At 35.5% G+C, this 27,708-nt stretch overlaps 1 protein-coding gene across 2 annotated transcripts in view; it reads left to right on the top strand.

The window, feature by feature from the left end:
- Nucleotides 1-27,708, top strand: part of GABRA3 (gamma-aminobutyric acid type A receptor subunit alpha3) — a 247,227-nt gene that overhangs the window by 181,851 nt on the left and 37,668 nt on the right. For both annotated transcript variants that reach the window (XM_057539110.1, XM_057539108.1), the window contains exons 6-7: nucleotides 6,556-6,638; nucleotides 27,321-27,464. In XM_057539110.1, the coding sequence (XP_057395093.1) occupies nucleotides 6,556-6,638; nucleotides 27,321-27,464 (227 nt within the window). The remainder of the gene's footprint in view (nucleotides 1-6,555; nucleotides 6,639-27,320; nucleotides 27,465-27,708) is intronic.

The raw sequence follows: 27,708 nt of genomic DNA, 5'->3' as shown, positions 1-27,708 counted from the left end.
TATGTCAATCCCAATCTCCCCATTTATCCCCCAGCCTTATCCCTTGGTGACCATAAGTTTGTTTTCTACATTCGTGATTCTACTTTTGTTTTGTAAATAAGTTCATTTGTACCCTTTTTTTTTTAGATTCCACATATAAGCAGTATCATATGATATTTGTCTCTCTCATTATGACTTCACTCAGTATGACAATCTCTAGGTCCATCCATGTTGCTGTGAAGGGAACCCTCCTACACTGTTCGTGGGAATGTAAATTGGTGCAGCCACTGTGGAGAACAGTCTGGAGGTTCCTTAAAAACCTAAAAATAGAACTACCATATGACCCAGCAATCCCACTCCTGGGCATATACCCAGAAGAAACCATAATTCAAAAAGACACATGCACCCCAATGTTCATTGCAGCACTATTTACAATAGCTAGGACATGGAAGCAACCTAAATGTCCATCAACAGAGGAATGGATAAAGAAAATGTGGTACATATATACAATGGAATATTACTCAGCCATAAAAAGGAACGAAGTTGTGCCATTAGCAGACACGTGGATGGACCTAGAGACTGTTGTACAGAGTGAAGTAACTCAGAAAGAGAAAAACAAATATTGTATAATATCGCTATATGTGTAATCTAGAAAAATCACACAGATGAACTTATTTGCAAAGCAAAAATAGAGACACAGACGTAGAGAACAAACATACAGACACCATGGTGGGGAGGTGGGGTGGGATGAATTGGGAGACTGGGATTGATGTATATACACTACCATGTGTAAAATAGATAACTAATGAGAACCTACTGTATAGCACAGGAAACTCTACTCAATGCTCTGTGGTGACCTAAATGGGAAGGAAATCCAAAAGAAGAGTGGATATATGTATACGTATAGTGGATTCACTTTGCTGTACAGCAGAAACTAACACAACATAGTAAAGCAAGTATACCCCAATAAAAATTAATAAAAAAAGAAGATGTGGTACATATATACAATGGAATACTCAGCCATAAAAAAGAACAAAGTAATGCCATTTGCAGAAAACTGGGATTCTTATGACTAATATACTGCTTGGTTTGGGTGTTTGATGGTGATATATTTCAAGTGACTCATCCTCTACTAATAATGGCTATTAATGATTTTACTATCTTTTCTATTTCAACATTAATGTCAGATCCTGCCCTTTACTCCATGATAATAGAAATAGCCTGCCTGACACCTCAACCATTCCTGAAGAGTGTTTTTTTTTAAATTGAGGTATAATTGATGTACAATATTATATAGGTTTCAGGTGTACAAGTGATTCACAATTTTTAAAGGTTATACTCCACTTATAGTTATTATAAAATATTGGCTATATTCCCTGTGTTCTACAATATATTCTTGTAGCTTATTTATTTTAACATAGTGCATTGTACCTCTTAATCTGCAACCCCTGTCTTTTCCCTTCCCCTTCCCCTTCTCTCTCCCCACTGGTAACCACTAGTTTCCTCTTTGAACTCATCTTCTATTAATCTTCCCCCTTGGTCTCTCCACTACAGACACAGTGGCATAGTTGCTATTTTTGGAACACATTGGTCACATTTCTACCTCAGGGCCTTTGCATTTTCTGCTCCCTCTACTTTGAATGTTCTTTCTTCAGGTGTCCATAAGGCTCACTCTCATTACCTTCAGGTTCATTGCTTAAATGTCACCTACTCAGTGAGGTATTCCCTGAACACGCTATTGAAAATTGCAATGCCTCGTCAATAGTTTCTACTCACATCTTATTTTTTTTTCCTGAGACATATTGCCTTTTAACACATTATATAGTTTACTTATTTTACTTGTTTCTTTTTTGTCTTCCCTCTACTCAAATGTAAGCTTCAAGATGGTAACAATCTTGGTATGTTTGCTGATGTACTTATATTGCTTAGAATAATACCTGGCATATAGTACATGATCAAAAATTATTTGTTGAGTGAAACAATTAGCAAACTTTTAGTCAGCTCTATCCCAGACTTGCTGGGTGATTTGAGAAATGTTCTTCCTTTCTGCTTTATCATATGTCAAATATATGATGGGATAAAACTGGATGCTTTCTATAAGGGTCTTTCAGTTCTGAAATTCTAGGAAAGAGGCTAGATGACCACTAAGTATAGGTTGAGATATTGTGCTCTTAAGGAATCATATTAAGATGCTATTTGCCTGTTGGTGCTTTACGATGACCTAGAGGGGTGGGATAGGGAGGATGGGAGGGCGGCTCAAGAGGGAGGGGATATGGGGACATGTGTATGCATATGGCTGATCACTTTATTGTGCAACAGAAACTAACATGGTATTGTGAAGCAATTATACTCCAATAAAGTTCTATTAAAAAATTAAAAAAAAGAAAGATGCTATTTGCCTGGAACCCTCGGAATACCTGAACCCTATATTGCCCGATCTATACGTCGCCTCTGCAAGGTCCCCACAGAAATACATGCTTTTAGGAAAGAAAAATCATTCGTTAGTTAATTGATTCAGTAGATATGTATTGAACACCTACAATGTGCTAGGTACTGTGCTATGCTCCTGGCACACATCAAAGAAGATCCAAGACAAAAATCCATAGCTTTACAGTAAGGAGAAAAAAATGATGATAAATAGAAAAAATTAATTACATGGCATGTTATAAGTTAGGTACTATGGGAAAAGAAAGAGCATGGTAAAGTTTACTAACCATAGTATGGATAGTAAACTGAATGGAGGTCGGGGTAGGCCTCATTTACAAGATAATAAGAAAAAAAAAACAAGATAGTTAAGCAAAGACTTGAAAGAGGTATGAAAGCATACCAAGTGCAAAGGCTATGATGTAAGAGACTGGCATGTTGAAAGAGCAGCAAGGAAGCCAGAGTGGCTGGAACAGAGTGAGCAAGGGAGGGCATAGTAGAAGATAAGCCAGAGAGGAACAGAAGATAAGATCATGTAAGACCCTGTAAGCCATAGCAAGGACTTTGGCTTTTACTCTGTATAAGATGAGGAAATACTAGACGGCTATTGTGTAGAGAATATATTGGGTTGGCCAAAAAGTTTGTTCAGGTTTTTTGGTAAGATGTTATGGAAAAACCCGAACGAACTTTTTGGCCAACCCAATACTATAAGGAGAAAGGGTAAAAGTAGAGATACCAGTTAGGGTGCTATGGAAGTAATAAAACTTTAACTTATTACTGTGGTGGAATAAAAACCAGCTGTTGAGAAGCAAAGGGTGGGGTGACAAGGGAGCCAGGGTGCTACAAAACATAGTGAACAGTGAAATGAGGGCAATACCTGAGGAGGGTGTGGGTATGTGTGTGCATGCATGAAGGGCTAAAAAGTACCTCCTTCCCATCTGTATTCCCATCTGTTTCTTTCATCCCCAAAAAAGGGGATTTCCTATATTGCCTTTTACTTCTGGTCTTTGCATAGGAATCAAAACAGGTTAAAACCTGGCTGGGACTGAGGTCCTATGATCTGATTATCACATTTTGAGGGGTCTTGGACCTTCTTTGAAAAGCCAACTGAAGATTACTTGCTGTACAGTAGATCTCTAAGACTCATTCATCTTGTATAACTGAAACTTATTACCCTTTCACTAATACCTCCACTTTCACTCCAGTTCCTTGCAACCACCATTCTATTCTCTGCTTTATGGGTTTGACTATTTTAGATTCCACATATAAGTGAAATCCTACAGTATTTGTCTTTGTCTGGCTTATTTCACTTAGCATAATGTCCTCCAAGTTCATCAATGTTGTTGAAAATGGTAGGATTTCCTTCTTTTTTAAGGCTGGATAATATTACATTGTATGTATATACATGTTCTTATCCATTCATCTGTTGATGGACACTTAGTTTGCTTACATGTCTTTGCTATTGTGAATAATTTTGCAATAAACATGGGAGTGCAGACATCTCTTTGAGATCCTGATTTCAATTCCTTTGGATATATATACCCAGAAGTAGGATTGCTGGATCCTATGGTAGTTCTATTTTTAATTTTTGAGGAGCCTCCATGCTATTTTCCATAGGAGCTGCACCAATTTATATTCTCACCAAGAGTGCACTAGGGTTCCCTTTTCTCCATATCCTCGCCAACACTTGTTATCTCTTATCTTTTTTGATAATAGCCATTCTAACAGATGTGAGGTGATATCTCATTATGGTTTTGATCTGCATTTCCCTGATAAGTAGTGATGTTGAGCACCTTTTCATACCTATGGCCATTTGTATGTCTTCTTTGGAGTAATGTCTATTCCAGCCAATTAAAAATACTGTGTTGAATACTTAAAACTTACTAAGTGGGCAGATTTTATGTTAAGTGTTTTTGTCACAAAAATCATAATAATTTAATAACAATAAAATAAAAGAGGGTGGAAGGAAAGTTTTGAAGGGGATGGATCTGTTTATGGCATAGATTGTGGTGATGAGTCTATTAGCCTGAGTGTAGTCAGGATGCTTTCTGCTGCAGCAAAAGCTTGAAGGGTCTTGAAAGTTGTAACAAGGAGGAGGGAAGGCAAGAAGGGAAGACAGTATGATGCAGTTGTTCAGAGAGCATTAGGATGCATTTAAGAACCAAGGAAACGAGCATAGCATAATTTGGCTTGTGAAGTACCCCACCCCAACCAACATCTGCTTTCTCATCACTGCTCTATGCTTAGGTGGGATGGGCAAGAAGTGGATGGGAAGGAAGATAGGAAAGTTATTATAAATCAGTTCTGCTCCTAAGCAGAAATCAATACCTTTTGCATCTTGCTTTGATTATCTATTTGTTGTGGTTTTATTTGCCATGTCCCTAGGACAGCTGGGTAGACATAAAGTAATTTCCCCTTGGCATTACTCATAAGATGCAGTATCTTGGAAATACTAATATAAGTGGAGAGAAGGAACACAATTTTCTTTATTAAACCCTCATGAAATCTTTTAATTATCCAACAGGAGCAAGCTTCTCAGTGAAAGACATTTCTCTTATATCAGATTCTTTGAGTCATGAAACCCCCTATTTATGCCTTAAGAATAAAGGGTAGATTGGTAAGGTATTGCAGGCTGACTTGGGAATGGAGCTTTTGTCCAAGACACATGGGAATTTTTATAAATATCCAAGGGATTAGTTAGAGCTGCAAGGACACTTGCCATCTACTTCTAACCTGTTACTATTTAGATAAGGAAATGGAAAATAAGATATGGGTAAATATTTGCTGAAGGGCACACACTTGGTTTCTGCCTTCCAGCCTAGGGTTCTTGCTAATAAACACCTGAGCATGTTTGCTTTAGTCAGCCTGCTTTAAGCAATATCTACTACTGCTACTCTGATCATTTATGAGGTGTCACACATTTATCATGTTTAAGAATTAGCCAGGATTGGAGATTCTTGCCAGTTGGCCACCTAAAGCTCCAAGAGGATAGCAGAGATTGAATCCAATATAACCAGGAGGTATACAGGTTAGCTAGAAATAGCTCATCAGAGTTAGGTGTCAAATAATTCTGAAATTTTGCTGTGTGAGTCCCATTTACACATAGCAGGCTACTTTCTAGGCCAAAGAAAGTTGAGTCTCAAAAATATCTGCAGGAAAACAGAAGGGAAACTTTGGAATCGATTATTTAGACGGACTAATGCAGAAGAATGAGTATGTGGGCATGGCAAGTCGTACCCTATCCAGATTTCCACTGAGGGATCCATGAACAGTCTCTCCAACATGTTGTCCCTATTAAGAGATCATGAGCTCTTCAGACTTGACCTCTGAGGTTTTTGATGTCCTCCATAAACTTTGTAATTTTTTTCTGGCCAGCTACTGTGTGTGTGTGTGTACATGTACAAGTGTGTGTATGTATTCTCAAAGAGCCATCTTCTTAAACAAAGCTATAGCAGTTGCTGTAAGCAGCAGAGCCATCTTTTGTGCTTGTTTATTATCAGGTTAAAGATATTCTTTCTAGGGACTTCCCTGGTGGTGCAGTGGTTAAGACTCCACGCTCCCAATGCAGGGGGCCCGGGTTCGATCCCTGGTCAGGGAACTAGATCCCACATGCATACTGCAACTAAGAGTTCACATGCCACAACTAAGGAGCCCGCCTACTGCAACTAAGATCCGGTGCAACCAAATAAATAAATATAAAAAGAAAGATATTCTTTCTATACATCTCTCCTCTCCAGTGCAGTCTCTAAATTGTTTAACTCACATGATAGCCTGCTGAGGAGTATTATTTCAGAAATAATTAAACTGCTATCAGGAGTGAATGAGTCAGTACCTGGTGTTTCCAGACTTCTTTGGTGGTGAATTAGCTAAGGGAGCTCAGTTAGGGTAGACAAATGATATTTGTTTTCCTAAAGGTGGTAAGGTGGGATTTATATCTGATCTAAAAATCTAATATTGAATGCTACTTTGAGAGGCTATCTAGTTCATTTAATCCATCCCTTTTGTTCATAAAGTCTTGGATCTCAGTGAACCTAAACAAATAAAATCCCATTATTCTTAGCAGCACTCCATTGCTGGTGAACGAGAACTCAGCTCCATGTTTAATACCATTCATTTTAGCTTAATATCATGTTCTGTTATTCTTCCTTTTAGGTTAACAATTCATGCCGAGTGTCCCATGCATTTGGAAGATTTTCCTATGGATGTGCATGCCTGCCCACTGAAGTTTGGCAGCTGTATGTATTTTCTCACTTTCTGTTTGCCTGATCTTCTTCCAAAAGAAACAGAATATTTCCTATTCTGTCCCTTAGTAGTTTCAAAAGCTGAGACCTTTAATTCAGGCTGGTATGTGAGTGAGGAAGGGGAGTGGGGTGGAGTAGTACTAACTGATCAGGAGGAGATTTAACCTTTAACAGTTTTCCTTCTAGACAGGAAACCTTATTTCACCATTTTAAACTAATTTGTCTTTCATTAGATTGAAACATTAACATCTGTTTCCTAAATTATCCAGAAGACAAACCAAGATAGAACTAATATAAAGTACAATAGTAGCTTCCTAAAGGCAAGATCCCTCAAACAGAATGTGTTTGTATTTTTGAAATGCCTATTCTACCTGCATCCTCATATACTATAGTTCTATTTAATTCCCTACAGTAAATGGTAGACGGGAAGAGACTCTAGAAATTTCCTCATTTTTAGAGAGTACTGCCTTTGCCAGTAGCTGTAAATCTGGCAGAGAAATGAATAGATACATAGCCTATTTTCAAATGAATTAGAAAAATCAAAATTGAATAGAATTTGAGTGAGTTTCTGACTAAGAATTTCAGAGTAAGTTTCATTTGGGAGTCATCAGAGCAATATATCAAGGTCTGTGTTGATCATCTCTAAATTAGATTTATCTCTGTATTTTGAAGTAGAAAGTGCGTTTGAAAAGACCCAAATAATTGTGTGTTACATATTTTTTCAATCATTGTCAAATATTTACAGATTGTCTCCCATGGGCCAGGCTCTGTTCTAGGAGCTTGGAATGTATCCATGAATAAGACAAAGACCTGCCCATATGGAGCTTACACTGTAGCGGACAGAGTGATGGCAAAAGAGAAAACAAACACTAGATGAAAAAGTAAAGTATAAAGTATGTTGTAAAATGAGATGCACCATGAGAAGACATAAAAGTACTACAGAATAAGGTGGGGTCAGTCATGTCTAGGTGGAAGATGAGCATTGCCATTGAAATTTAAAATAGAGTAATCAGCGTAGGTCTCTTTGAAAAAGTGAAATTTGGGCAGAAATTTTGAGGAGGTAAAAGGTTTAACAAGGCAGATATTTGAGGAAATAATACTCTAGTTAGAGGGAACAGCCAGGGAGTCAGAAAAGTATCTCAGATATGAGATCAAATAGGGGATCAGGTCATCTAAGTCTTGAAGAACATTAAAAGGCTTTGAATTTTATTCTGGGGGACAATAGGGAGTGATTGGAATATTTTGAACAAAATAATTATGTTATCTGATTTATGGTTTTTAAAGAATCATTATGGATACTCTGTTAAAAATATAAGTATGAGAAAGATAGAAGCAGGGAGTCCAGTTAAGAGGTTATTGCAGTATTTCAGATGAGAGATGATAATGGCTCAGGTAAGAGTGATAGTGGCATAAGTGGTAAGAAGTAATTTGATTCTGGATGTATTATGAAGGACAATCCCAGAGGATCCTCCAATGAATTAGGTGTGGAATATTAGAAAAAGAGAGAACTCAAGGGTGACTTGTAGATTTCTGTCCTAATGAATTTACTATCAAGTTAGATGAGTATTACTTCCACTCTGGGTAGGATAGAGTTGTTTGTGGATAAACAATGCTCCCCTCATGAACAGTTAGGAGACCCAGAACTGTTGAGCAATAAGGATTGAAGATACTAAAATTCTGGAGAAAGGGTAGAACCTCTCACAGATGAATCTGTGACCTGTAGCTTCTTCATTCTTGGTGGTACTTGCCAATTCTGGCCATGGATTGCAACTTGGAATTCAAGTTTGGCCCTGGGCATAGGGCTGCTGCTGGATGATATTTTTTAAAAAAAAGTAATAATTCTGATGGTCACACAATGCTAAAGTGATAAAAGTAGAGATCTAAGAGATCTCAGCCTCTTGACTGATACCCCTCTCAATACAATTGCTGAATTTTGAACTTGCACAAAGTATAATAACTAATATGAAAACCTTTGAAAAGTAGAGCTGGCTTTCCTACAGTCTCCCAATGCTATAAAAAAGATGACATGCTAGGCTATCCATTTAAAACCCTGGAGAAGCTATGTCCTAAATATAAGAGGATATCAGAGATGGACTAGGTTTAACCAAAACCATAACACAGCTCAGTGCCTTATGGGATTAAGGTGATAATTATCCCACACTATCTGCCTAACAAAGGAAAGAATGAAGTCTCTCTGGTGGAAGTCAACATCATCTGAAAACTCTATATTTTTATTACACAATGTCTGGAATTCAATAAAAAATCATTAGGCATATCAATAGGCAGGATCATGTGATCTAAAACCAAGATCCAAAACCAAAACCAGAATATGAAAACAGACCTACAGGTGATTCAGATATCAGATTGTGGATAAGGACTTTTAAAAACTATGGTTAATATGTTCAAGAAAAAAGGGAAAAGATGAATAAAATAGATAAAAGATAGGGAATTTCAACAGAAAATTGGAATCTATAAAGGAGAATAAATTAGAAATTAGTTATGGAAAAGTACAATATCAAAAATTCAGAATTCAAAGGGTGGATTTAATAAGTAGAAGACAGGATTAGAGATCTTAAAAATAGTTAAATAGAAAATGGCAAAACTGAAGTAGAGAGAGACAAAAATACAGAAAAGAATAAATAAATACGTGGGACACAGTAAAATATATTGTCATGTGTAATTTTGTAGAAGAAAAACAGGAAGAGAAATGAGCAAAAGCAATCATTAAGTGGCTAAAGGCCAGCCATTCTTAAAACTGATGAAAGTTATCAATCCAAAGATTCAAGAAATTGGTAAACACCAAGCAGGATAAATACAAAGAAAACAACACTGATTCTAAAGTTTAAATAGAAATATAAAAGTGCCAAAAATAGCTAAGACAATCTTGAAAAAGACAAAGCTGGAGAGTTTACAATCAGAGTTTACAATCAAATCAAATCCAATGCCAGATAAGAAGACCTATTTTAAAGTGTTAAAGCTTTGGTATACTTTAAAGCAATATGTATTATTGTTGCAAAGATAGAAAAATAGACTAATGGGGCATAGCAGAAAGTACACACACACACACACACACACACACACACACACACACACACAGGTGGGGGGGGCTTTATCTCTCTCATACACAAAAATAAATTCCAGATGGATTACAACTCTAAATGTGAAAAGGTGAAAGGTAAAACAATAAAGCTTTTAGAAGAAAACATAAGAGAATATCTTTATGATATTAGAAGAGATATAAATTACTTAAACAGGACATAGAATAGCACTAACCAGAAAGGTAAAAGAGGATGACTTGGAATATGTTAAAAATTAAGAAATTCTCTTTATCAAAAGATAATGGTGAAAAGGCAAGCCATAGAGTGCGAGAAAATATTTGCATTGCATGTACATGACAAATTACTCAAATCCATAATTATTGATATCCCCTACAAGTCTATAAGTAGTAGTCAGAAACCTCAATAGGAAAAAAAAGGCCAAAGTGTTGAACAGTCACCTTATAAAACAGGGTTTTCCGATCACCCACATAAAGTGATCAATTACATTAGTCAGCAGGGAAATGCAAATTACAGTCCAGAGAATATTACTCCACACCCACTAGAATAACTAAAGTGCATTGCTGATAGGAATGTAAATTTGTACAAAGGTTTTAAGAAGTTGTTTGGTGGTATCTACTAGTGCTGGACATACACGTATCATATAGCCTAGCATCTCTAGCCCTGAGTATATTTCCAAACATAAATCAGTACTTATGTCTACCAAAGGCATATAATGAATGTTCATAGCATAGCTAATTTTAGTAGACTTGATACTACTCTAATGTCCATCAAAATGGATTAAAAATCTGTGACAAAGAAATTAACACAACATTGTACATCAACTATACTTCAATAAAAATATCTGTGACATATTCATACAATGGAATACTATAAAAGAATGACAAGTATATTATACTCAACAACTCAATCTGGATGAGGTCACAGGTTTAATGCTGAGTGAAAGCCAGACACTTCCATGTATATAGTGCATGATTCCATTTATGTCATATATAAAAGTAGGCAAAACTAATCTGTGGTGTTAGAAATCTTTAATATTTCATCCATCATTGCTATTGGTAGTATTTCCAAATTTCTATCATATTAAACTATGGAAATCAGGAATAAGAGTTGGAATTCCCAAGAATTTCATAAATTAAATGTTATTCATAAAACACTTCAGACTTTCATGCCCTTTGCTCATTATTATGGATATACAACTTTTTAAAATATGAAATAACAAGTTTAGAAATATTAGCAAATGCCAGTAACATTACTATAGAAGATACTCAAACACTGGAAAACACCCGCAAATCTTATTGGGTAGTATTTGAATTAAAACATTTGGATCTCTTAGCAAGGTAACAGAACTATACAAAATCAAATGTCAAACTTGCCAGTTTAAGGGTTTATTTTGCTTCTCAAACTTGTTATATCTTGAAAGGACACTCACAGTGTTTGTATACTGTATACTATGCATATAGACAATATATAATTTGCAAGAATGACTTGCTATTAGCAGCATACAGGGCTACAAAGATACACTTATAATAAGCAAAATCAACTGATCCGATCAACATGTACTCCTGTGCTGATATTTAGAATTTCAATACTTTTGACTCAGTGTGCCAGCATTTCCTGTTCTTGCTTTTCACTTGACATTAGTAGATTTCTTTAAGGCAGTAATGTTTCTGTGTCTATTGTTAAGCTTTAATACTTATAGTAGAATTATAATACTTTTTCCATTTTGCTGATTTCTCAACTATTTTTCTCAGTATTTGAAATTCAGAAAAAATATATAAATTTCCCAACAAATGCCAGGAAGGAATTTACACATAGAAACAATAGTCAGGATAATGGTTATACCTGATGGGGGTCATGCTTGATAAGGGACACAACTAGTGCTTCTGGGTGCTGATTATATGGAATGTAAGTCTGGTGTTCAGAAAAGATATCTGGACTGGAGATTTAATTCAGGTTTCATCCATATAGGTGATATTTAAAGCCATAAGGCTGGAGAAGTCATCTATAGCATTTAGAGGCTAAAGAGAAGAGAATAACTCAGTAAATGAGAAGGATAGGATAGCTGAAGTATGAGGAAACTTAAGGGAACATATTGTCCAGGAAACCAAATAAAGTACATTAAGAAGGAGAGAGTGGTTTAAATTCTTAAGTGGGCAGTTAAAGTTAACCTTAAAATCTCTAATAAGGAAGCAATTCTGGAATGGTGAAGTGAGAACTTCTGAAAATCCACTCTTCCATAAAAGCAACAAGAACATTTTCAAAAATTGGCAAAATAAACTTTCAATCCAAACTCTAACCAAAGGCTCACAACAATCTGAGGAGTGTTAGTCAAGAAAAATGGCTGATTCTCAGTAAGGCCAGAGAACTCTGTTCCCATCCTCTTTACCCCCACTCTGTAGAAGCCTGGAAGATTTTTTAATGATAAAATGGTCAATCCATCAGGAAGATATAAAAATTATAAAGATATATGCACCTAATCATAGAACCCCAAAATACATGGAGCAAAACTGATAAGAATTGAAAGGAGAAATAGACAATTCAACAATAAAAACTGAATATTTTAATATTCCACTTCCAATAGAACAACTAGACAGAACATCAACATAGAAATAGAAGACTTGAACAGACTACAAACCAACTAGATCTAGTAAACATTTATATTGCGCTCTACCAAACAATATCAGAACACACATTATTCTCAAGTGCACATGGAACATTTTCTGTGGTAGACTATATGTTAGGCCATAAAACAAGATGCAATCAGTTTAAAAGTATTGGAACCATACAAAGTGTGTTATCTAACCTCAATTGAATGAAATTAGAAATCGATAACAGAAGGGAATTTGGGAAATTCACAAATATGTTGAAATTAAATAACACACCTAAATAAACAATGGCTCAAAGAAGAAATCACAAGGGAAATTAGAAAATATTTTGAAATTAGTGAAAATTATGCACAATGTATAAACAGCCTAAAGCAGTGTTCAGAGGGAAATTTATAACTGTAAAGCCTGTATTAAAAAGAAGAACCTGACCTTCCACCTTAAGAAACTAGAAAGAGAAGAGCAAACTAAACCCAAAAGAAGCAGAAGGAAGAAAATAATAAATATTAGAGTGAAATTAAATAAAACAGAAAATAGAAAAACATTAAAGAAAATCAAATAATCTAAAAGTTGGTTCTTTGAAAAGATCAGTAAAACTGATGAACCTTTAGCTAGACTGACCAAGGGGTGTGGGGAACACAAAACACACACACACACACAAAACAAGAGAATAATCATATTACTAAAATCATGAAAGAGGGGACATCACTACTGACCTTACAGAAATAAATAGGATTATACAGGAAAACTATGAGCTGCAAATTATAGGTCAACAAATTATATAGCCTAGATGAAATGGAAAAATTACTAGTAACACACAAACTACTGAAACTGACTGAGGAAAAAAAAATAGAAATTTTTATTGGACCTATAAAAAGAGACTTAATTAGTAATTTTATAACTTCCCACAAGGCAAAGCCCAGGTCCAGATGGTTTCACCATTGAATTTTACCAGACAGTTAAAGAAGAATGAATGCTAAGTCTTCACAAAGTCTTGTAAAATACAGAAGAGGAGGTGACATTCAGTCAGGTCAGTATCACTATGCTACCAAAACCAAAGATCACAAGAAAAGCAAAGCAAAGACAAATATTCTTTATGAATATAAACACAAAGATCTTCAACAAAATACTAGCAAACCAAATAAAAAAAACTTATAAATGGATTATCCACTATCTTTAAGTGGGATATATCCCAGGAATATAAAGTTGGCTTAACATCCAAAAATCAATCAATGTAATACACCATATCAATAGAATAAAGGACAAAAACCACTTGATCATTTTGACAAATGCATAAACACATATACTTCATGCCAGAAATCCAAATTTGTCCTGATTTGCCGATAACTAGTGCCTATAACTTACCCTGTAACTTTGGATAATTTAAAATCCTGACTAAGTATTTGAATTAGTTATAAACATATACAGTGTTTGTTTCCATTTGGTTTTATATGTATGCCAACCTTAGGCTGTAGTTGTTATGTTCATCAGAACTCTTGTACTTTTACTGAATATGCCCAAACCAAACTGATTATTTTTTTTTCTCTAAAACCTTCTTTTGTGTTCCCTGCCTTGGTTTAGATCCTGTATTCGGGTTGTTGTTTATCTCTTCAAGCTCATCTCATATCGCTTTCCCCTTTACATCAGCCTTCTGCCAGTTCCTAGAACACTGCAACACTGCAAGATGTTTCCCACTTAGAAGACTTTGCACTTTCTGTTTTTTATGGTTGTTTGTTTGTTTGTGGCCTGAAATATTCTCCAGCAAGCTCTGGCTTTTGCTTATTTTCCATTTTCCTGCTTAAAAGCCACCCCCTCAAAGGGGTTTTCTGTGATCACTGTATCTAATGAAACCCCTCCCCACCTCATAAACTCTGTTTTATTTTTTTATAGCACTTATCACTGTATGATATTATCTTTATTTATTTACTTATATATTTTTTGTCTTTTTCCACTAAACTATAAGCTCAATGAAAGGATGGGACCTCAAATGTCTTATGATCTCTGTACATTAACTATCTAATACAATGTCTTAGTATTTGTTGAATGAGTGACTGACTTAATCAATCAAGCAAGCAAGCAATCATTCTCTGACAGTATGAATTCAAAGGGAATGCCTTCTCATTGGTGTTATCATGGCAAGATTGATTTTTACCTCCCATATTCCTGGGGCTGGCACATACCAAGGCTCGAGTAACAGAAAGAGGCATTTGGCAAAGCAACTAAAGGCAAAGAGATGCTAGTGCCATCATAGCCAATACAATATATGTTGAGGGGGCCATTCTGGGAATGCTGTAGTTCTGATTGTCTGATAGATATCCTTTCTGCAGTATCCATTTCCCAAGCCACTCTACCCCTGCTCCTCCATGAAAAAAATGAAACTGAGGAGAAGGGGTAGGACTCTATGTGAGGGAATTTGAGGGCTTACAGGAACCCAAAGGTCAGGGAGGAAGGAGAGAAGAAAGAGAAGGCCTAAAGGGGAAGAGTTCTGTTCCCCAGTGGGTGAATGAATTCCATCATTAGCCAAGTACTTGCAAAAGTTACAAACTCTGTGTCATCTAGAATCCTTCCTTAGACTTCCTCCTTTTCCTTCTTAACCATCATGAAAAGCCACCAGTTATATTCTGCCACTGAGATCTCCTCCCTATTCCACTTAATTCATCCCACTATCTAATACTCTATATTGTGTCCTAAATGTCATTCACACCAAACATTGTGATGGCCTTTTAACTACTGTCTTGGCTTTAGTTTCACTCTTTCTAACCAGGCATCCATATTGCAGGTTGAGCAATCTTTCCAAATTATACATCTGGCCATATCATCTCTCTATTTCAGGCATGTCCACAAGAACTTATAGCCTATGGACTAAAACCCTTATTTCATTTTTAAAAATTTAAGTATAGTTAATTTAAAATATTATATTAGTTTCAGGTGTACAACATAGTGATTCAATATTTTAATACATTATACTTCATTTAAAGTTATTATAAATTATTGGCTATATTCCCTGTGCTGTACAGTATATCCCTGTATTTTACTTATTTTATACATAGTATAGTTTGTGTCTCTTAATCCCCTACCCCTATCTTGCCCTCCCCCAAGTCCTCTTCCCACTGGTAAGAACTAGTTTGTTCTCTATATCTGGGAGTCTGTTTCTGTTTTCTTATATTCATTAGTTTGTTGTAATTTTTAGATTCTGTATATAAGTGATAACATACAGTATGTGTCTTTCCTTGTCTGACTTATTTCACTGAGCATAATACCCTTCAAGTCCATCCATGTTGCTGTTGCAAATGTCAAAATTTCATTCTTTTTTATGGTTGAGTAACATCCCATTTTACCCCCCCCCCCGCCACACACACACACAAACACACACAATATATTGTCTTTATCCATTCATCTGTTGATGGACACTTAGCTTGCTTCCATATCTTGGCTATTGAAAATAATGCTGCTTTGAACCTTGGGGTGCAGATAATCTTTGCAAATTAATATTTTCATTTTCTGCATATATACACCCAGGAGTAGAATTTCTGGATCATATGGTAGTTCTATTTTTTGTTTTTTGAGGAACTTCCATACTGTTTTCCATAGTGGCTGCACCAACTTGCATTCCCACTAACATTGTACTAGTGTACTAGGTTTCCCTTTTCTGCATATCCTTGCCAAGTTTGTTATTTGTGGTCTTTTTGATGACAGCCATTATAATACATGTGAGGCGATATCTCATTGTGGTTTTGATTTGCATTTCCATGATGGTTAGGAATATTGAGCATCTTTTCATATGACTGTTGACAATCTGTATGTCTTTGGGAAAATGTCTATTCAGGTCTTCTCTCTCTTTTTTAATCAAGTTTTTGGGGTTGTTTTTGATATTGAGTTATATGAACTGTTTATATATTTTGGATATTAACCCCTTATTGGACATATCATTTGCAAATATTGTCTCCCATTCAGTAGGTTGTCTTTTTGTTTTGTTGATGGTTTCCTTTGCTGCACAAAAGCTTTTAAGTTTAGTTAGGTCCCATTTGTTTACTTATCCTTTTGTTTCCTTTGCTTAAAGGGACAATCCAAAAATATACTGTTAACACTTATGTCAAAGAGTGCTCTGCCTATGTTTTCTTCTAGGAATTTTATGGTTTCTGGTCTTACATTTAAGTCTTTAATCCATTTTGAGTTTATTTTTGTATATGGTATGAGGGAGTGTTCGAATTTCATTCTTTGACATGTAAGTAGCTGTTTTCCCAGCAACATTTATTGAAGAGGCTGTCTTTTCTCCATTGTATATTCTTGCCTCCTTTGTCATAGTTTAATTGGTCATAAGTACGTGGGTTTATTTCTGGGCTTTCTATCCTGTTCCATTGATCTATATTTCTGTTTTTGTGCCAGTATCATACTGTTTTGATTACTGTAGCTTTGTAATACAGCCTGAAGTCAGGGATCATGACTTCCAACTTTGTTCTTTTTTCTCAAGATTGCTTTGGCTCTTTGGGGTCTTTTGTGCTCCCATACAAATTTTAGGATTATTTGTGCTAGTTCTGTGAAAACTGTCATGGATATTTTGATAGGGATTGTATTAAATCTGTGGATTGCTTTGAGTAGTAGGACATTTTAATATTAAACAATTTAACTATTTTAATTCTTCCAATCTGTAAACATGGGATACCTTTCCATTTGTTTGTATCATCTTCCATTTCCTTCATCAATGACTTACAGTTTTCAGAATATAGGTCCTTCGCTTCCTTAGTTAAATTTATTCCTTCTTATTTTATTCTTTCTAATATAATTGTAAATGGGATCGTTTTCTTGTTTTCTTTTTCTGATAGTTTATTATTAGTGTATAGAACAGCAACAGATTTCTGTATATTAATATTGAATCCTACAACTTTACTGAGTTAATTTATTAGTTCTAATAGTTTTTTGGTGCAGACTTTAGCATTTTCTATGTATAGTGTCATGTCATCTGCAAAGAGTGACTGTTTTACCTCTTTCCTTCTAATATGGATGTCTTTTTTTTTTTCTTGTTTGATTGCTGTGGCTAGGACTTCCAATACTATGTTAAACAGAAATGGCAAGAGTGGGCATCCTTGTTTTGTTCCTGATTTTAGAGGAAAAGCTTTCAGCTTTTCACCATTGAAAACACAGTGTTAGCTGTGGGTTTGTCATAGATGGCCTTTATTATTTTGAGATATGTTCCCTCTCTGCCCACTTTCTGGAGAGTTTTTATTATAAATGGATGTTGAATTTTGTAAAATGCTTTTTCTGCATCTATTGAGATGATCATGTGGTTTTTGTCTTTCCTTTTGTTAATGTGGTATACCATGCTGATTGATTTGTGGATATTGAACAATTATTGCATCCTAGAATAATTTCCACTTGATCATGGTATATAATTCTTTTTATATATTGTTGGATTTGGTTTGCTAGTATTTTGTTGAGGATTTGTGCATCTATATTCATCAGAGATATTGGCCTGTAATTTTCTTTTCTTGTATTGTCTTTGGTTGGGTATCATGGTAATAGTGGCCTCATAGAATGAATTTGGGGATGTTCCCTCCTCTTCAATGTTCTGGAATAGTTTGAGAAGGATAGGTATTAATTCTTCTTTGTATACTTAGAATTCCTCTGTGAAGCTGTCTAGTCCTGGACTTTTGCTTTTTGGGAGTTTTTTGATTACTAATTCAATTTCACTACTAGTGATCAGTCTGTTCAGATCATCTAGTTCTTTCTGACTCCGTTGTGGAAGAGTGTATGTTTCTAGGAATTTATCCATTTCTTCTAGGTTGTCCAATTTGTTGGCATATATTCATAGTATTCTCTTATGATTTTTTGTATCTCTGTAATATTCATTGTAATTTCTCCTCTTTCATTTCTTATTTTATTTGCATCTTCTCTCTCTTTTTTTTCTTAATGAGCATGGCTTAAAGTCTTGTCAATTTTATTTATCTTTTCAAAAACCCAGCTCTTGGTTTCATTTATCTTTTCTATTGTTGTGGGTTTTGGTTTTTTTTTTTTTTTGATCTCTACTTCATTTTTTTCCCCTCTGATCTTTATAATTTCCTTCCTTCTGCTGACTCTGGACTTTGTTTGTTCTTCTTTTTCTAATTCCTTTAGATGGTAGGTTAGGTTGTTTATTTGAGATTTTTCTTGTTTCCTGACATAGGCTTGTATTGCCATAAACTTCCCTCTTACAACTGCATTTGCTGCATCCCATAGCTTTTTGAATGTTGTGATTTCATTTCATTTGTTTCCAGGTATTTTATGATTTCCTCTCTGATTTTTTTCGTTAGCCCATTGGTTTTTTAGTAGCATGATGTTTAGCGTCTACGTGTTTGTGTTTTCTCCATTTTTCTTCCTATAATTGATTTCTAGTTTCATATTTTGTGGTCAGAAAAGATGCTTGATATAATATCTATCTTCTTAAATTTATTGAGACTTGCTTTGTGGCCAGAATGTGATCTATCCTGGAGAACTTCCATGTGCACAGAAAAGAATGTATATTCAGATGTTTTTGGACAGAATGTCCTTTAAATATCTATTAAGCCCGACTGGTCTAATGTGTCATTTAAGGCCATAAAACCCTTATTTCTTGGTGTGGGCAAATAAGATATTTTATAGTATAACCTCAGCTTCCTTTTAGCCTGTAAGTCCAGGGATACCATTAATTCCCTTAACACTCCATGCTCTCTTATGGATTTTTGCCTTTGCTGTGTTGTTCTTTGGCTAGGGAAGTCCTTCTATCACCTACTGAATATGACCTCATCTTCTGAGTATCACCCAGTTTATGAATCCTTCTCTAACACTACACTCTAAGCAGAATCAATAGAGCCTCCCTCTGGTTTCACTTAACACTTGTTTTTGTTTCATTAGTGTTCATACTTCTCATGTTTAGGCTGGTGCTATAACTGTTGTGCAATGTCTGTCTCCATCAATAGATTGTGGGCATCCTGGTGGTGCTCACTGTGCCTTCTTAACCTCTTTTACAAATATGGGGTCAGGCTGTGAGCAGACAATCAAGTAGTTTTCAATTTGTTTTTTGAATATATTTCTCCCTCTTCCTTCTCTTCCTTTAGTAGTTTTTGCCATTCCTGATTTGACCTCCAACAAATGAGAAGAAAATACTTTTTCCTCCTTTTGATTATTGTCAAAGAAATGAAACCATTGCATTTTGCATAAAACAAGTTGCCACTCTGGGCCCAGTGAAGTTTCTACGGTACTGGTAGCTGCACAATTTATTGTCACATCTGTACTAGAACATGCTAGGATTTTTAGGGCTAATATTCAGGATTGTATGGTCAAGGTACTCAGTTTAAGTTAAGAGATTCAGCAAGAAATCCCTTTTCTTTCTTGGGGGTGGATAATATCTTCCATCACCTACCCCTTCCCAGAACAGAGCTGTTCTAATTTCCATTGTCAAACTCTTGGGTATATTGGGCAGAACACTGCTTTGTCCTTTAACCATAGGGAGTTACAAACACTTGAATGGCAAAGATAAGAAGACATATACAGAAACAAGAACTACAATCCTGCAGCCTGTGGAACAAAAACCACATTCACAGAAAGATAGACAAGATGAAAAGGCAGAGGGCTATGTACCAGTTGAAGGAACAAGATAAAACCCCAGAAAAACAACTAAATGAAGTGGAGATAGGCAACCTTCCAGAAAAAGAATTCAGAATAATGATAGTGAAGATGATCCAGGACCTCGGAAAAAGAATGGAGGCACAGGTCGAGAAGATGCAAGAAATGTTTAACAAAGACCTAGAAGAATTAAAGAAAAAGCAAATAGAGATGAACAATACAATAACTGAAATGAAAACTACACTAGAAGGAATCAATAGCAGAATAACTGAGGCAGAAGAACGGATAAGTGACCTGGAAGACAGAATGGTGGAATTCACTGCTGCAGAACAGAATAAAGAAAAAAGAATGAAAAGAAATGAAGACAGCCTAAGAGACCTCTGGGACAACATTAAACACAACAACATTCGCATTATAGGGGTCCCAGAAGGAGAAGAGAGAGAGGAAGGACCAGAGAAAATATTTGAAGAGATTATAGTCAAAAACTTCCCTAACATGGGAAAGGAAATAGCCACCCAAGTCCAGGAAGCGCAGCGAGTCCCATACAGGATAAACCCAAGGAGAAACACGCCGAGACACATAGTAAGCAAACTGGCAAAAATAAAAATTATTGAAAGCAGCCAGGGAAAAATGACAAATAACATACAAGGGAACTCCCATAAGGTTAACAGCTGATTTCACAGCAGAAACTCTACAAGCCAGAAGGGAGTAGCATGATATACTTAAAGTGATGAAAGGGAAGAACCTACAACCAAGATTACTCTAACCAGCAAGGATCTCATTCAGATTCGATGGAGAAATCAAAAGCTTTACAGACAAGCAAAAGCTAAGAGAATTCAGCACCACCAAAGCAGCTCTACAACAAATGCTAAAGGAACTTCTCTAAGTGGGAAACATAAGAGAAAAAAAGGACCTACAAAAACAAACCCAAAACAATTAAGAAAATGGTCATAGGAATATACATATAGATAATTACCTTAAATGTGAATGGATTAAATGCTCCAATGAAAAGACAGAGGCTTGCTGAATGGATTAAAAAACAAGACCCATATACATGCTGTGTACGAGAGACCCACTTCACACCTAGGGACACATACAGACTGAAAGTGAGGGGATGGAAAAAGATATTCTATGCAAATGGAAATCAAAAGAAAGCTGGAGTAGCAATACTCATATCAGATAAAATAGACTTTAAAATAAAGAATGTTACAAGAGACAAAGAAGGACACTACATAATGATCAAGAGATTAATCCAAGAAGAAGATATAACAATTATAAATATATATGCACCCAACATAGGAGCACCTCAATATATAAAGCAACTGCTAACAGCTGTAAAAGAGGAAATCAACAGTAACACAGTAATAGTGGGGGACTTTAACACCTCACATACACCAATGGACAGATCATCCAAAATGAAAATAAATAAGGTAACAGAAGCTTTAAATGACACAATAGACCAGATAGATTTAATTGATATTTATAGGACATTCCATCCAAAAACAGCAGATTACACTTTCTTCTCAAGTGCGCACAGAACATTCTCCAGGATAGATCACATTTTGGGTCACAAATCAAGCCTTAGTAAATTTAAGAAAATTGAAATCATATCAAGCATCTTTTCTGACCACAACGCTATGAGACTAGAAATGAATTACAGGGAAAAAAACGTAAAAAACACAAACACCTGGAAGCTAAACAATACGTTACTAAATAACCTAGAGATCACTGAAGAACTCAAAGAGGAAATCAAAAAATACCTAGAGACAAATGCCAATGAAAACACGACGATCCAAAAGGGAAGTTTATAGCTATACAAGCCTACCTCAAGAAACAAGAAAAATCTCAAATAAACAATCTAACCTTACACCTAAAGGAACTAGAGAAAGAAGAACAAACAAAACCCAAAGTTAGCAGAGGGAAAGAAATCATAAAGATCAGAGCAAAAATAAATGAAATAGAAACAAAGAAAACAATAGCAAAGACCAATAAAACTAAAAGCTGGTTCTTTGAGAAGGTAAACAACATTGATAAACCATTAGCCAGACTCATCAAGAAAAAGAGGGAGAGGACTCAAATCAATAAAATTAGAAATGAAAAAGGAGAAGTTACAACAGACACTGCAGAAATACAAAGCATCCTAACGGACTACTACAAGTAACTCTATGCCAATAAAATGGACAACCTGGAAGAAATGGACAAATTCTTAGAAAGGCATAACCTTCCAAGACTGAACCAGGAAGAAATAGAAAATATGAACAGACCAATCACATGTAATGATATTGAAACTGTGATTAAAAATCTTCCAACAAACAAAAGTCCAGGACCAGATGGCTTCACAGGTGAATTCTATCAAACATTTAGAGAAGAGCTAACACCCATCCTTCTCAAACTCTTCCAAAAATTACAGAGGAAGGAACACTCCCGAACTCATTCTATGAGGCCACCATCACCCTGATACCAATACCAGACAAAGATACCACAAAAAAAGAAAATTACAGACCAATATCACTGATGGATATAGATGCAAAAATCCTCAAAAAAAATACTAGCAAACAGAATCCAACAACACATTAAAAGGATCATACACCACGATCAAGTGGGATTTATCCCAGGGATGCAAGGATTCTTCAATATATGCAAATCAATCAATGTGATACACCATATTAACAAACTGAAGAATAAAAACCATATGATCATCTCAATAGATGCAGAAAAAGCTTTTGACAAAACTCAACACCCATTTATGATAAAAACCCTCCAGAAAGTGGGCATAGAGGGAACCTACCTCAACATAATAAAGGCCATATATGACAAACCCACAGCAAACATCATTCTCAATGGTGAAAAACTGAAAGCGTTTCCCCTAAGATCAGGAACAAGACAAGGATGTCCACTCTCCCCACTATTATTCAACATGGTTTTGGAAGTCCTAGCCACGGCAATCAAAGAAGAAAAAGAAATAAAAGGAATCCAAATTGGAAAAGAAGAAGTAAAACTGTCACTGTTTGCAGATGACATGATACTATACATAGAGAATCCTAAAGATGTTACCAGAAAACTACTAGAGCTAATCAATGAATTTGGTAAAGTAGCAGGATACAAAATTAATGCACAGAAGTCTCTTGCATTCCTATACACTAATGATGAAAAATCTGAAAGAGAAATTAAGGAAACACTCCCATTTACCATTGCAACAAAAAGAGTGAAATACCTAGGAATATACCTACCTAGGGAGACAAAAGACCTGTATGCAGAAAACTATAAGACACTGATGAAAGGAATTAAAGATGATACCAACAGATGGAGAGATATACCATGTTCTTGAATTGGAAGAATCAATATTGTGAAAATGACTATACTACTCAAAGCAATCTACAGATTCAATGCAATCCCTATCAAATTGCCAATGGCATATTTTACAGAACTAAAACAAAAAATCTTAAAATTTATAGGGAGACAAAAAAGACCCCAAATAGCCAAAGCAGTCTTGAGGGAAAAAAACGGAGCTGGAGGAATCAGACTCCCTGACTTCAGACTGTACTACAAAGCTACAGTAATCAAGACAATATGCTACTGGCACAAAAACAGAAACATAGATCATTGGAACAAGATAGAAAGCCCTGAGGTAAAGCCACGCACCTATGGTCAACTAATCTATGACAAAAGAGGCAAGGATATACAATGGAGAAAAGACAGTCTTTTCAATAAGTGGTGCTGGGAAAACTGGACAGCTACATGTAAAAGAATGAAATTAGAACACTCCCTAACACCATACACAAAAGTGAACTCAAAATGGATTAGAGACTTTAATGTAAGACTGGACACTGTAAAACTCTTAGAGGAAAACATAGGAAGAACACTCTTTGACATAAATCACAGCAAGATCTTTTTTGATCCACCTCCTAGAGAAATGGAAATAAAACCAAAAATAAACAAATGGGTCCTAATGAAACTTAAAAGTTTTTGCACAGCAAAGGAAACCATAAATAAGACCAAAAGACAACCCTCAGAATGGGAGAAAATATTTGCAAACGAAGCAACTGACAAAGGATTAATCTCCAAAATATATAAACAGCCCATGCAGCTCAATATTAAAGAAACAAACAGCCCAATCCAAAAATGGGCAGAAGACCTAAATAGACATTTCTCCAAAGAAGACATACAGATGGCCAAGAAGCACATGAAAAGTTGCTCAACATCGCTAATTATTAGAGAAATGCAAATCAAAACTACAATGAGGTATCACCTCACACCAGTTAGAATGGGCATCATCAGAAAATCTACAAAAAACAAATGCTGGAGAGGGTGTGGAGAAAAGGGAACCCTCTTGCACTGTTGGTGGGAATGTAAATTGATACAGCCACTATGGAGGACAGTATGGAGGTTCCTTAAAAATCCAAAAATAGAATTGCCATATGATCCAGCAATCCCACTACTGGGCATATACCCAGAGAAAACCATAATTCAAAAAGACACATGCACCGCAATGTTCATTGCAGCACTATTTACAATAGCCAGGTCATGGAAGTAACCTAAATGCCCATCGACAGATGAATGGATAAAGAAGTGTGGTACATATATACAATGGAATATTACTCAGCCATCAAAAGGAACAAAATTGGGTCATTTGTTGAGATGTGGATGGATCTAGAGACTGTCATACAGAGTGAAGTAAGTCAGAAAAGAAAAACAAATATCGTATATTAACGCATGTATGTGGAACCTAGAACTATGGTACAGATGAACCGGTTTGCAGGGCAGAAGTTGAGACACAGATATAGAGAACAAACATATGGACAGCATGGGGGGAAAGCTGCGTGGGGGTGGGGATGGTGGTGTGATGAATTGGGCGATTGGGATTGACATGTATACACTGATGCGTGTAAAATTGATGACTAACAAGAACCTGCTGTATAAAAAAAGTAAAAAAATAATAATAAAAAAATAAAAATAAAAGAAGACACATACGGGTAATTATATGTTTCGGAATAGTAGAACCCAAACATGTATATTAAGGATGGAAGGCATCGGGGAAGATGAGAGGACAAGGGCCTTCTGAAATCACATTTTATTAATAGTCTTGTGATAGTCCTCACTTAATAGTCTTAGTATAAGTTTTAGGTAAGTGTGTGAGAAGAGTCCTGAGGAGAGGATATCCCTTTCTTCTTGGTGATAGTAGTTTAAAGATCTCAATTCTAGTTGGGAGCCCTAGATACCCCATAGGCAGCAGAGGATGCTTTGTTTCCAAAACTGAATCACAAAAGACCACAGCCATCCATAGGGGAAAATCTCTAGACAGGAGGTTACAAGTTGGTGGTTTGCAGATGTCATTTATTTGATCTATACAGTGTTAATAACCTTCAAAATTATCCTCCAAGATTTGAAATTTGGGCGATGTCATACAAAATTCCAGATTTGTTTATTATTTTATGAAATCAGAAGATTGGACAACATTGGACTCAAATCCGCACATGGTCACAAACAGCTGGGGCTGAGTAGTGGCCGTCCCTTGTATATGGGCACTTTCTGCTCTCTCCCTGAAAACAGGGTCCAATGTCAGTTGCCATTAATCAACTCACTTAGTTGATAGATTTAAGAGCTCCTAGTTGAATTAAGAGGAAAGTGACATAGTTCTTGTACCCACAGCTATAAAAATTTAAAATAAATAAATAAAAGATAGACTGAAAGGACTATTTCAAAAAAGATGGTAAGTTTGCATTTCCTAATAAAAATGAAGAATATTTATACACTGTTTCTATGCATACACAGTATGCTTTTGTTGAAAAATAAAACGTCAGATATCAACATTATGCAATCCATTATAAGAACCATAATTGATATATTAAAAAAGATGTACAATGAAAATCTTAATTTTATTAAACAGACTGAAAGTTCAACAGGTTTTGTATTTGAATATATACATTAAGTGTTGCTGCTGGGAAAAGCAGTTATGCATTAATTAAGCAATAAACCTTCACAGGCATCAAAATATTTTATAGACACAAGATTTATAAAAATGTCTTTAATTGCAGTAGAAATTATACATTGAACCAGAAGTATTTTTGTCAGTGAGTTGAAGAAATGACTGAGACCATATACAGGGCATATTATGTTTAAAAGTTAGATTTCTTGTGGCATTTTCTTTTGTCACTTATGAGAGTTATGTGTATTTTCTCACAATTTCAATGAGAATTTTGATGTGAATGAACAACTTTTGGGCATGTCCATTAAAAGCAAATCAGAAAATGGTTTACTTGAATATATTGAAAAAAGCCCTAAAAAATGTAACATAAGCAGATCACAATTAATACATGTAAGTGTTAATGTCAGACTTTTATGAAATACATATCCAACATTGCAAAGTTTTGTAGGGATACAGAATTTATGTTCGTTCATTGGTAGATTGACTAGCAATTATTTGCTTTGTGGTAAAAGGTTTAAGTAGAGCATATTATGGACATAATAGCTGCCACCATGAGCTGGAGACCTCCCAATGACTTGAACAATAAACAGCTCAAAAATGAATGAAGAGGGTGAGCAGTATGGTTGTCAGCTTCCCTTTATTATGAGACTAGATATCTGAGTTAGGGCAAAGTGCTCACCCCAAATATAAAACCCACTGTGCAAAGAGTTAATCTGTGTCTGGAAAGAAAGCAACTCTATTCTTTTAAGATACTGACTAAAACTAAATAACCTCACTCCTCATTCCCTCACCATTTCCTTACCCACACCCCTGTTAAAATTAATCTGTACTAAATTCTGTACTCGACATTGGAATTCCAAATACAAGACCTGGCATTAACACCCTGATGCAGAAGGAATGGTGGCAGGTTTCTGGTTTGCAAAATTAAAGTGGTAATAAATTTCAAAATAAAATTATAATCATTAATTATTGCTTTTTTTAATTTGTAATTTTTCATTTTGAATTTAAAATATCCCCAGTATGATTTTTTACATTATTTCATATGTTCACACCATAATTAATTAAAGAAAATTTTATTACATTTCTAGCAGTTTATTTTTCCTACAACTAGCCTGATTTGGTCATTTAAGATACCTCTCTAGCTCCTGTGGGCATTTGAATTTGTGACATCTGCATTAGGTAATATTTTAACCATTCCTCCCCTTGCCCCTACTCTCTATCCTCCAAGAGAAGGAAAAGTTTAACAATTTATTGGCAGTCCAGAAGACTGTGAGTCATTGAAGCAAGAGACCACTTTGGGTTTATTTCTGTGTGTTCAGCATAAACTGTTAGTAATTGTTCAACAAGTACTTAATACATGCATGGATAAATGTACTTCAGTTGAAGATATACCACATATCTAAAACTCTTTTGGGATGGAAGTTGTATTTCAATCTCATGCAAGTTTAGTATCAGAGATAATCATTTTCCTTTCCCCTCACTTCTCCTTCTTGACTTTTTTCTGCCTTAGATGCCTATACAACAGCCGAAGTAGTTTACTCTTGGACTCTTGGGAAGAACAAATCTGTGGAAGTGGCACAGGATGGCTCTCGACTGAATCAATATGACCTGCTGGGCCATGTTGTTGGCACAGAAATAATCCGGTCTAGTACAGGTATTTATTTATTTTATTTAGCAAGCATTTTTGTAACCTGTACCACATACCAGTCACTGTTTTAAGTGCTTATAATAACTTATGTTAACAAAACAGTCTTGTGAGGTAGGTACTATTATCTTAAGGAAACTGAGGCATACAGATGTTTAATAATTTGTTCCATGTCACAGTTATGTAATGTCAGAGCCAAGATCTGAACCCAGGCAGATTGGCTTCCAAGATCATGCTTTTAACCATGATGCCC

The sequence above is a fragment of the Balaenoptera acutorostrata genome, chromosome X (assembly GCF_949987535.1).
Source record: "Balaenoptera acutorostrata chromosome X, mBalAcu1.1, whole genome shotgun sequence".
NCBI lineage: Eukaryota > Metazoa > Chordata > Mammalia > Artiodactyla > Balaenopteridae > Balaenoptera > Balaenoptera acutorostrata.
This window is presented reverse-complemented; position numbering and strand designations above follow the sequence as displayed.